The sequence below is a fragment of the Lissotriton helveticus genome, chromosome 1_2, assembly GCF_964261635.1.
Source record: "Lissotriton helveticus chromosome 1_2, aLisHel1.1, whole genome shotgun sequence".
NCBI classification, from domain to species: Eukaryota; Metazoa; Chordata; class Amphibia; order Caudata; family Salamandridae; genus Lissotriton; species Lissotriton helveticus.
Window position 1 is genome coordinate 210,237,715 of NC_136058.1, and position 13,235 is coordinate 210,250,949.

Sequence of the window (13,235 nt, forward strand, 5' to 3'; positions counted from 1 at the left end):
TATCATAACTATCATAACAATCTGAACATTTATTCTGTTTCTTTTACTAAAATGTTTTGAGTGTATGATTAGTCCATATCCATACTAATATTATAAAGAGAGAGCCCAAACCTTTGAGGCGGGTAATCTCAGTAACCACAGCACCAATCACAACACCCAATACAGCGTTAGAAAGGGCAGATGCAGCAGAAGGACATAGGCTATGCAGACGGCCACCATATATATATATATTTGTTTTGCAGAGTTTTATATAGCGCGAACTTGACCCAAACTGAATCAGGTATCAGAGCGCTTTACATAGCACCAGTTACGTTACATGAGGACACACATTCATTTTTGTTAGGCACGGGGAGATTAAGTGATTTGCCCAGAATCACAGGATGTTTGGCGTTGTTACCAAGACTCGAACCCAGATCCCCAGGTCCGAGGTCGAGCGCCTTAGCCGTTAGGCCAACTCCTCTCTACATTTAAAAGGTAAAAGAACCGTGCCAGCAAAGTAGTCCCTTGTGGGCGTGTCTGAGTTGTGCTGCGGGCATGGGCTGGGGGCGTGACTAACGCTGGGGGCATGCGGTACGGCCATCACATTGTGTGCTGGGGGCGTGACAAACGCTGGGTTCGTGACAAACGCTGGGGGCGTGTGTCCGCCCGTCATGCCATGTGAGTCGTACATGCAAGCGCCAATTACGTTGCTGCGCAGCATCAGGGGCACGTGTGTCTGGCCTTCATGCCCTTCATGCCATGTGAGTCGTACATGCAAGCACCAATTACGTTGCTGCGCAGCATCAGGGGCACGTGTGTCTGGCCTTCATGCCATGTGAACGCAATTGCGCCGCATCAAGGGGCACGCTGGGGGTGTGAGAAACGCTGGGGGCGTATGCTACGTTCTGCCCTTCATGCCATGTGGGTCGTACATTAATTAGAAGATCGTCTGCTGTGGCCGTGTGCTGGGGGCGTGACAAACGCGTTCACCTGGAGGCCTGGTAAGTAACGTTACTGCAGCCTCTCCTGCGCTCTGTTACTGAACTCTCTCATTCAACGAAATTACACGCGCCTGCTACCATCAACCAGGGCTCTAGCCGGGCTCAGGTGGCGGATCCGTACACTAATTACACGCACCTAATAAAATCAACCAGGGCTGCAGCTGGGCCGCAAGCGGGTGAACACGCGCCTGCTAACATCAAACAGGCCTGCATCCGCGCCTCAAGCGGAAGAACACGCAAATGAGCGTGTCTGCGGGGACAATTACTGCAGCCTCTCCTACTCGCTGTCACTCAACTCTCTCATTAAACGTATTTACCCGCAGCTGATAACTCTCTCATTCAACGACATTACACCCGCCTGCTAACATCAACCAGGGCTGTAGCCGGGCTCAGGCGGCGGATCACCACACCAATTACACGCGCCTGCTAACAGCAACCAGGGCTGCAGCTGGGCCTTCTCCGTCCCTATTCTAATGAAACAAAAAATGTTGTCTACCGCGAGATTTTAAAATAAATTGCCCTTGCCAAATACACACATTACACACATTCTATTTCATACCCGGACAACGTTGGGACGGGTTGTTAGTATATATATATAAAAACAAAGATAAAGGTGAAAAGGAAAAGATCAATACAGATGGAATTGGAGCATCTCAATTATCATGACTACAAAACGATGAAAATGGTACAATAGAGGAAGAGTCTCAAAGCAACTAAAGATGATGACCGACATCTACTAACTCATGACTGATTAATAAAGTTTATTAGTTGGTTTTAGTGATTATTAAAAAATATTCAGAGGAGGGAATTTGTCAAAGCTTTTTATAAATGTGCAGTTTTGGTTGAAAAATCATTTTTAAATACTAATGATTTTTATGTTGAATATAGTAGCAAGTTTGTTATTAGTGTAATTTAGTTATTCCACACTTGTTCTGAGACAGCATTTAGTTAAAATGGATCCTGTTTTGGTGTTCTGTCCATTTTGCTCTTGCTCATTACCCCTCCCAAACAATGTCTCCTGTGTTTTTTATCTCTCATAGTCTTCCCTCAGCACAGCCCACTGTGATGGAATTGGCTTCCTTAGAGAGAATGCATTGTGAATTACATTTTCTTGCATGTATCATTATGAAAGACACTTCCATTGAAAGTTCACATGTAGGCTTGCTGAAATACACTACTGTATTAATCATTGTTTGAAAATGTTTCATATTGTGCTGTACATCTCTGGACTGTGCTGTTGCTGAAGAAGCTGATGGAGTATTCTGTGTACTTAAAAATGGGTTAGTGTTATATTTACGCTCATGAAGATCATTATTATGATTTGCTTAATGTGTTATCACTAATCATACCATCCTAAATTTGCCTATTACTTATTCATAAAAAGTGTATAAAACCCTTGGTTTTCAGGGTGCGCCAGAGACTTTTCGTGATCTACTAGTAACGCTGTCCATTTATTGAGGGACTTCCCTTTCCACCAGAGATGCTGTTTTTATTACATGGTGTTGCCTATTGAGACTAATTCGGATTTATGGCTATCTTCTCTTTATCTGAGCTTTCAAGGCATATATTTTGCATTTCTCTGTATCGCCAATTTTGAGATTTTGCAATAAAACCCTTTAACATTTCATTGATCTAGAACTCCAGATGATCAAAATTACAGGAGCCGAGTTGTCAGAGGTACATTTTGTTGTGAAAATATTGGGGTGCAGTGAAATATTGGGGTTTGGCTCTCGCAGTAGCCTCTTATCATGCAAAATACCCCCAGAGAAAAATATTAATAGTCAGAAGAATGATCATATTTATATTACAAACTGTCCTCCAACGTGGGATTTCCTTGATGCTGGTAAGTTTCCTTTCCTGTTCTGCTTGCTCTTCTTTGGTTAATTTCACAGTGGGAGTCACAGATATGCCACAAATCCAGAAGTATGTTCTCTTCCACCAAGGATAATCAGCAGCTATGAAAATGTTTGGAGGAAGAAGATTTAGAATAAATTCATAGACTATGGCACAATCTCCCATATTTTATACTGTTTGCTGCATCATTGTTTTTATGAAGCATCAATGCATAATATGGTTCTTCGTCCAAGCACATCTGTGAATAATGCGTACTGCTATAGGGGTTGAAATAATAAGCATTATCCACCCAGTGCTTTGCTATGATAGGTGATATGTTTTCACTTTTTTCCACAAACCTACATTTATTTTACATTTGGACTGTCAACGTAATTCTGTAACATCCAATCTATTTAGCATAATTTGAACCAGAAAGGAGATGCTGCTGCAGTTTAAGTGCCACAGTTCTCTCCAAACTATTGTATGTATCTATGTATTAATACTTCTGTAATCTGACTTCAAATTGTAGAGTGATCCAATCTCATTCATACTGAGAGCAAACTGGGTGCTTGAACAACAGGAAAACAATGGGAGCATACACAATGTGGTCCACTCATGTGAGTTACTTTATTCACATTTTAAGTGTGAAAAAGGTACTTTTCTGCCACTTATTCTAGATGGTCTGTGGCGCAGAAGGATTAACTGTTTTCAGTTTAGTACTCAAACAAACTCCAGTCTCTTCCTTTCTCCAACCCCTAACTAACCCTGAGTAAGTAAGTGAAAAAAAGTTTACTTAGACCCTGACCTAATAAGCAATGACACATTCCATATCTGTAGCTTTTATATTATATAAATATTGCAATAAAAAACGTTTTATGATTGTTAAGATTTTCATCATACACATGTTAAACCAGATATAATCAACATCTAAAAATTCATTACACTGACATTCTACATTTATGAATGCACTAAAATCAATACAATGTATCTATTTTGATATCACTAATAACAAAGTACCCAATGCAGAGTTTACATCCAAATATTGCACATCATATAAAAATCCAAGGCTTCTATTTAGGTCTTCACACCGTAGTTTACAAGTACAGGTTTTTATAAATGTACGCCTCAAAGTAATAAAATATAAACAGTCATCATCATATAGCTTATTTTGCATTTCAATGAACCTTTAAAACATGCAATCCATAAACAACAACAGTTATAAGCATTGTAGACATACAGAAAAAAAAATTAAAAAGAGAACTACAGTTGTTAGAACCAACTGAATGTTAAACTTAATTGCTTGTGAAATATAGTTGCTAGTGCCATCAGTATATTTATAAAAACTTTTTGGGGGAAATTCAATTCTTAAAAAACCAACATTAAAAGCAGTTAAAATCAAGTCTCAAAGAGGTTAGCTATGATGATCATATAGCAATTGTAATTGGCCAAATGTTCATCTTCAACGTGATTTCATTACAAGAACGGAGTCTACATTATGCAATGACTTTTCATTGCAGATCCAAGCCAGTCGCATCACAATACAAAGGTTCCAATAAGAACACTGTGATAAAGTAAGACATAAGACATAGCAACCATCAGCCTCTTTTAAATACGGCTCCAAGCAGATAAGTAGCTCACTTCTCTCTCTCTTGTTTTACCATTATTGTCATTTAACTTTGTTATGGATATTAATATTGGGGAGGTTTAATTCTAAGGTGGGTTAATTCTCTCATCATTGTGGTATTGTATTCATTTCAGGTTATCTCTTTGTGGCCTTACCCCACTTCCTACCCTCCCTCCTCCCCGGATCTGCAATTTATGGAGATCCTAACCCTCCTTTATTTCTTTTCTCTTTTAGGAATATCTACATATAGCCTTTTATAGTACCCTTAAGGAGTTAACCCACTTTTACCCCCCCCCCTCGCAAGAGCGTGATCGTCTCCTCGCTTGCTGGGGAGAAGTTTTCTTACACATTTACATCATTTAAATTAAGTAACATGCTGATTAGTCCACGCGCGTTACTTCTCTCACTTCTCTTACTCACCGCGTGAGTCCCGCACACCTTCTTTAGACGACGAACTTAAAAGAAGACAAGACTTTATATTTGGACCGGCTTCAGCCCGCATTGTCATCAAAAGCTGGGAGTGCCGACAATGCTTGGTATCGCGGAAAAGCCCGCATTAAGCTCGCGCATTAAGCCCGCATCGTTACCGACAGCCAAGCTCTACCGTCAAAGTCCAATATCGCGCAAAGGAAAGACCCTTAGCAGAAGACACGCTTCGTGCATGTGTTCCCAAGGATCTTTCCTCTAATCTCACCGTTAACTCAAATCAGCTGTTCTGCTCGAGCTGAGTCGGATATTTTTTTGAAGACGGACACCTTTTGGGCATATAAAGAGTATCTAGAATCGAAAATAGAGGGCGTCTTTCGTCCTTTTCCCCCCTTTTGTCACAGCTATTTAATAACCTGTGCTTCAATAGGGTGAATAAGTAAGATCCCTGATTTATACATCTTAAAAATAGGGTGTATAAGTAAGATCCCTGATTTATACATCAAAAATAGGGTGAATTAGTAAGACCCTTGATTTATACATAAAAAATATTTAAAAAAAAAGAAGGGACAAGATGGAAAACTTAACTGACTCAGAGTCAGATGTGAACAATGCTACACTCCCTAACTTTAATAAGGAAGATTTTCGCATTATGATCCAACAGGAAATGAATTCCTGTATGCAGGAAACCTTCACCCAATTTGCACCCTATAAAAGACCACTTCCCTCTCAGGAAGATATGTCTGATGTGGTTACTCTTGAGAAAGTGGACGCTAAACGTACAAAGAAGACTAACCACACCGCTACCGAGACCCATGCGAGCACGGGAGGTCCTAGCACCTCTGATAATATTGGTGGTCTTAGCACCACAAAATTTTGGGAAGGTCTTCGCACCTCAGGTAACAGAGTTGTCTCTTGTGACACACAACAATCGGGTGCCCTTCACGGCCCAAATACCTTGGATGCCCTTAGAGGCTCACTATCTCAAAGTGCTCAAGACTACTTAGAGGGCTCGGATAATGATGATGATGATGATATGGATCCAGACGAATACGTTCTGGATTTAGATGATGGGGATGTAGGAATTTTTGATGAGGAGGACGAACCTCCTTCTTCCTCGAAGGAAAGTATTCTAAACCCCCTGGGAGAGGAGATGTTCTCCCCTCTTAATCTAAAACATCCCTGTTCCTCGCAATGGTCTCCGCAGGAACATGTCTCAAAATGTATTAAAAAATGGATTCGCTTCCCCCTTGAAAGAGAGACAAGGAATATTTTAAGGGCAGAGTGTTCAAGACCCTCCATAGATGAAAAAGCATGTTATGCCCCTAATATGTATCCGGAATTGATTACGTACCTGTTTAGACTTGGACGCGATCCTAGAAAAGGCCTAGAAAAACTTTTAAAGGGTGCCAAGATCACCTACTGGATGTGCTTGGACCACTTAGCAGAATTCTTGACTCCGTAGAAGAATGTTACCTTAAAGGTACACACCTTAATATAGATTTAATAAGGGGATGGAGTCAAAGAGCCCTCATTCTCCTAGGTAATGCTAATACAAGCATTAACGCAGAAAGGCGTAGGCTCATCCTTTATAAACTTGACCCTAAACTCTCGGATATGGCTGAGAAGGAGCCTTCTTCAAATCCGAAAGGATTGCTCTTTGGTGAAGAGCTTTTACAATCAACGGGAACGTACGTTTCAACCTTTACAGCTCTTGATAAGGCCCAGAAGAATATAAAGAGAGTATTCAACAATAATGTTTTTGGAAGGGCCGGGAGAAGGGGCCTTTCTTCCGGCCGCTTTAACCAGAGGCCCTACCAGAGATTACGCCCCTTCGGAAGAGGCGCATATCAAAATAATTACTACAACACCTCCAACCGTGGAAGAGGAAACCGAGCAAGAGGAGCAAGATCACGAGCTTCATTCTTGTCAAATCCTCCCAGTAAGTCCCCCTCATTTACTTTCTATTTCTATCCCTCCAAAGGTGGGAGGCAGGCTGAGACTTTTTTCGAAAAAATGGGAGGAAATAACTCAAGACCCTTGGGTTCTGTCCACAGTGACAGGCTTTATGATAGATTTCGTTCAAACTCGGTTTCAAACTTCCCTACCAAGGGATATTCCTATCTCATTAGAGAAAGAGAAAATAGTAGAGGAAGAAATCTCCTCTATGCTCCAGAAAGGAGCGATAATTGAAGTTCCCTTGGACTCTCGAACCTTTTTAAGCTCGTTGTTCCTTGTGGAGAAAAAGGGAAAAGGTTGGAGACCGGGTATAAATTTGAAGGGCCTCAACAAATTTCTTGTTTACAGGCACTTCAAAATGGAAGGAATACATCTCCTGAGAGACCTTCTTCAAAAAGAAGACTGGTTAGTCAAACTAGATTTAAAGGACGCCTACTTCACGATCCCGATGGCGGAAACACATCAACCTTACCTACAATTCCTATGGAAAAAACATCTTTATCAGTTAAAAGCGCTCCCCTTCGGGCTTTCGTCCGCGCTTTGGTGTTTCACCAAGGTAATGAGAGCAGTAGCCTCCTTCCTAAGGGAACGAGGCGTACGACTTATTATTTACCTCGACGACATCCTGATAATGTCCCAAGACCTTCATCAGATTTGCCTCGACCTGAAAACAGTTATGAATCTGTTGGAAAGTCTATTCTAACCCCCTCAAAATCACTGGAATTTCTGGGTTTCACTCTGGATACTTCCAAGTGTCTTCTCCTTTTACCTCCTTCAAAGATCTCGAAGATCAAGAAAGAGATCCGTCATGTTTTAAGACAGGAGGACATTCCCCTAAGGGAACTGGCAAGACTTCTAGGTCTCTTATCTTCCTCCATTCAGGCGATTTTCCCAGGCCCTCTGAATTATCGGGCCTTACAAAGGATAAAAGGAAGGGCGCTGAGGTCCGGCCTTTGGTACGAAGACAGAATCACCCTAGATTTGGAGGCCAAAGCAGAACTGAACTGGTGGTTGGAAAACCTGGAGGATTGGAATGGGAAAGCAATTTTCGGTTCGGAACCGGATTTTGTGTTGGAATCGGACGCTTCCCTTCATGGTTGGGGTGCTTGTTTCCTAGACCAGAATACGGGTGGCGTTTGGTCTCAGGAGGAGTCATCTCACCACATCAATTTCTTAGAACTTACTGCTGGCCTATACGCCCTTATGAGTTTCAAGCACTAAATTCAGCGGAGATCGGTTGTTCTGAAAATGGATAATGTTTCGGCAGTGGCCTACATCAATCGGTTGGGAGGTACGAAATCTGCCGACCTTTCCAACCTAGCAAGGGGACTCTGGATGTTCTGCTTAGAACACAAGATTTCCCTCCAAGCAGAATACTACCCAGGGAAGTCGAACGTTTCTGCCGATTGGAATTCCACATTCCTTTCGGACTTCAGCGATTGGAAACTCAATGTTGCTGTCTTCGGCTCATTAAATTCTTGCTGGGGTGCATTCGAAATAGAACTCTTTGCGAGCCGTCTCACCTCTCAACTAGAGCATTACTTCAGCTGGATGCCCGATCCCTGTGCTCTAGCAGTGAACGCATTTCTCCAATCTTGGTCAGGGATCAGTGCATATGCCTTTCCCCCATTTGCAATGATCCAGAGAGTCTTGCAGAAAGTGAGGCAAGAGCGATGCTCTCTAGTCCTGATAATTCCCTTCTGGCCGTCACAAGCGTGGTTCCCCACAGTTCTGGAGCAATCTTATGATCTTCCCTTTCTGATTCCTTCTCTGGAGGATCTCCTTACAGACGTATACGGAGATCCTCACCCTCTGACCCTATCCGAGAGTTTGAACCTTCTTGCTTGAAGAGTGTCTGGAGATCTAACGAAGTCTCAGGACTTTCGACATCGGCTTCTACTCTCCTCAGAGAGTCTTGGGCTCCGGGAACCCACTACAGATACAATAATATCTGGAAATCTTGGTTTCGTTGGTGCATGGAGAGGGATTTGGATCCCATACAGGCACCTATCGTTGACGTAGTACATTTTTTAGCTGAACTCTTTGACAGAGGATTGAGTTATAGATTAATCAATTGTTATTCTCGTTAACGGCAAAACGGTCGGGAAAAACGTAATTGTTTGTGTAGTTATGAAGAGTATTCATATTAAAAGACCCCCGAAGCCGAAATATGATAAACTCTGGGATGTGAATTTGATTCTAGATCTCTTCACTTCCTGGCCCGATAATTTCTTTTTGAACAGAAAGTTTCTATCTATTAAACTCGCAACTCTTCTTTGCCTTATCTCCTGTCATAGAGTTTCTGATGTTAAAGCTCTGGAGGTCTCTAATAGGTCCTATAATTTGTTTGGAGTAAAATTTGAGGTCTATAGAAGAACCAAGACCATGTCTGACTCAATCTTCTATCCTCGTTTCGACCCTTGTTCGAAACTTTGCGTAGTTGAATGTATGAAAGCTTATGATGTGACAATGTCTAACCTTCGACCGCTTAATGAGAACCAGCTTCTCATTTCCTTTGTTAAACCTCATAAGGCTATTTCCTCCACCTCGATTGCCAGATGGGTTAAATCTGTTATGTCTCTAGCTGGTATTGATATATCCAAATTTCAAGCTCATTCTGTTAGAGGTGCCATGGCAAGTAAGTCTCTTTGGTCCGGAGGTAAGTTGGATGATATCCTTAAAGATGCTGACTGGTCTAACGCTAGTACCTTTGCAAGACATTATTGTAAACCAATTGAACACATGTCTAATGTAGTTTTACAGGGCTACCAACATGCATAATGTAGCCTCCGTTCTTGTAATGAAATTGCGATTCTCCTATTAACATGCCTAGAGAATCTAGATTTCATTAAAGACACGGAGGCTCACATTATCCCGCCCTTCCCCTTCCCTGTTTGGTTCTGGGTGTCACTTAACTTGATATAATGTATTTTATACATGATATAATGTATTTTATATCTATATTGAAATGTTATTTTAAGTTGTTCAATTCTGTTTTCTGGATTGTTTTATGACTATCTTTTTCCTTAGGATACAATTTTCATTGTCTCCTTTCTTTCAGGTAACCCTTCTACTTAAGCTACTTTGGAGGTTTTATCACTTGGAATCTGACTGGTTGTCTTCTTCAATTTTGATTGTCCTTTGCTTCAAATCTTCTGGAATCTACTGCATTTTCTTTCGCCTGATTTAAAAGAGGCTAATGGTTGCTATGTCTTATGTCTTACTCTATCTCAGTGTTCTTATTGGAACCTTTGTATTGTGATGCGACTGGCTTGGATCTGCAATTAAAAGTCATTGCATAATGTGAGCCTCCGTGTCTTTAATGAAATCTAGATTCTCTAGGCATGTTAATAGCAGAATTGCAATTCCTTGGATCAATCATATTGCCTAAACAAATTCCAAATAATGTACAATTGTAATGGGCTACCGAGATGTTTCTTTATAAGCCAAACCGCATGGAGATACCTACATCTGTATTTGGTCTTCAAATCGTCGAGGCCATTAAATAGCTTCCAAACCCTTAGTTGTTTCATAGCGGCTTGAGACATTTCCTATTGTGCTGTTTATTGGGTATTTATACTGAGGGCAGAAAAACAATAAATTCTCAGACACATAGAGGAATCTACTGGACAATTGTTCCGGTTGTTGGTAACACATCCACTCTGGACTATACCCAATCAAAATATATAGGCTCCTCGCTTGACCAGGTCATATATCATTTAGGTAAAATTATAATGCTGGGCTAGGTTTGAACTGACAAAAGCGAGCCCAATCTGCCACGACCTACTAGACGTCTCTCAGTCTGGATTCCGTAATAACCACCTCAAGGAAACTGCTCTCAATGCAGCAACTGTTGACATTCAGACCATCATGAACAAAGGAGAAACTGCTGCCTTCATACTACTAGACCTCTTCCTTCGACACTGTCTTCGACAGCACCCTTATCACAAGACTCCACAACTCTGGAATATATGGTCCCACCCTGAGCTGGCTAACTTTATTCCTCCCCGACCTGACCCAACTAGTCAGGTTCCTGCCCTACACCTTTGAACCCAAGAACCTCATCTGTGGAGTCCCTCAAGGATCATCACTGAGCCCCACCCTCTTAAATGACCACATGGCACCACTTGCCCATGTCATTAAATCCCACTGTATCAACAGACAACACCCAGCTCATCATGTCCCTCACAAACAACAACACCACCAGGACCAGCTTCAACACCTGCACAGCGTAGCTAGCTGGATGAAACAGAACTGCCTAATGCTCAACACAGATAATACTGATGTTCAGATATTTGTCAACATATGGGACTTCTACTGGTTGCCAACAGACCTGGGACCCACACCCCCCCATCGACCCCACCAAAAGCCTCGGTATCATCGCTGGTGAAAAACTTATAATGGCCCAACAAGGGAATGCCGTCACCTCCTGCTTCTTCATCCTACATATTCTTCCAAAATCTTCTGCTGACTCTCCAATGAAATTAGACACACGATCACCCAGGCCCTCATCACCATCAGACTGGAATACAACAATGTACTCTACGCCAGCAATATGAAACAGTTCTTACAAAGACTCAAGAACACGCAGGACGCCACCGCCATACTCCTCTTCAACATCCCCCGCAACAAACACATCACACCCCATCTCAGAGAGCTACATTGGCTACCAGTCCAGAAGCAATGCAAGTTCAAACTGCTCACCCACACATAAAAATCTCTCTATTGGACCTGCCTACCTTTACCACTGCCTCAACTTCCACCAACACACCAGGCAACTGGGCTCATCCTCACACCCCCTCGTGTAAATACTCTGCATCCGAATGATCAAGTCTTTAGGATGCTCCTTTGTCTACATCATGCCCAAATCCTGGAATGACATTCCACACCACACCACATCAGGACTTCCCCATGCGTCCTAGAATTCCGCAAGAAACTGAAGACCTTGCTATTTGACTAGGAGCCCGATCAGCTACTGACCTACTCTAGCGCCTAGTTACCCCTTGGGTAATAAGTGCACTTTACAAATCCCCAAAACATTACATTACATAGCCTGGCTGTGTATAAATAAAATGAATTGGCCCTATCAAGTATCCTTTAGGAAAGTCTGGCTGGGGTATCTCTGTCAGAAGGCCCATTTAAACAGACCAACCCACCCTCAGCTAGGCACAGCTGCATCTCGTGTGTGATTCCCTGTGAAATACATACGGGGATAATAGCGTCAGGTATCTTATATGCCGCTAGCACATCAACCTGATCACTATCCATTTGAGACACATCTAAACACATATTAAAGTCTCTCATTAAAACTGGTGATTTTTTTGAAGCACACAACCTATATCCTCCCTTAGCAGTGACACCTGCTTCCTATTGAATTGTTTTTATCCATTTTAGACAAATATTGATCACAGATATCGTTTCAAATTGTTCATCATTGAAATACTAATGTAAAAGACATGCATGAATCTATTCGTATTCTGTTTTTAATTGTGCTAAGACTTTTTTTAATTTTAGTTGACACTAATGTAAGTAATGTTATGTTATGTTAAATTTTTATTTATACAGCGCTCGTACGCCCGTAGGCTTCATGGCGCTATTGAAGTTTTTTTGGAACACAACACAGCATCTAGATACTTTGAGCAAAGGTAGTTTGCACATAAGTTTATACTAGAAAAAGCTTGTCTAAAAAGCAAGGTTTTAAAAGCCTGTCTGAAGGAAAGAAGATCGTCACTCCGTCTCAGTGATAATGGTAAAGAGTTCCATAAAGAGCAGGCAAGAAAATGGAAACTGCTGCCGCCCTGACGTTTTTTCCTGTATAGGGGGATCATTAGTAATTCTTGGTGGGCCGAGCGAAGATTCCGTGAAGGAATATATTTGCCAACCAAATACCTAATGAATTTCGGGCCCTTACCCTGCAAAGCCTTAAAAATGATACAACCAGCTTTGAAAGTGACTCTCTGAGGTACTGGCAGCCAGTAAAGTTTTTCTAATCCTGATCTAATGAATTGCCATTTAGGTTGCTTACTTATAAGCCTGGCTGCCTGGTTTTGAACATATTGTACTCTCTTCAACTGACCTACTGGGAGACCAAGGTACAGGCTGTTTGAGAAATCAAGCCGTGATAGTACTAACGCAGTAATTGCCTGAATCAAGGCAGAATGAGTTAAGAGATGGGAGATTTTCTTTATCTTTCTCAGTTGAAAGAAACTGGATGAGACTACCATCCCTATATGACTTTTTAGCGAAAGATCCTCACTGAGAGTCACCCCTAAGCTCTTAACTGTGTGGGATTTAATGGGTGGAATTCCCATGTCTGACTGCCAGAAGTGGGGACCCCAACTAATTTCACTTTTCCCGGGCAAGATAAATTTGAGGTGATTCAAATTCATCCATCTCTGGATATGAGACATAGT

At 41.8% G+C, this 13,235-nt stretch overlaps 1 protein-coding gene across 1 annotated transcript in view; it reads right to left on the reverse strand.

Moving 5' to 3' along the window:
- Positions 1 to 536: 536 nt before the first annotated feature.
- The window catches only part of LOC144799843 (sodium/glucose cotransporter 4-like), a 791,764-nt gene continuing 779,065 nt past the window's right edge, over positions 537 to 13,235 (reverse strand). Inside the window, exon 14 of the mRNA XM_078671423.1 lies at positions 537 to 2,935. Within this exon, the coding sequence (XP_078527549.1) occupies positions 2,727 to 2,935 (209 nt within the window). The 3' untranslated portion in view covers positions 537 to 2,726. The remainder of the gene's footprint in view (positions 2,936 to 13,235) is intronic.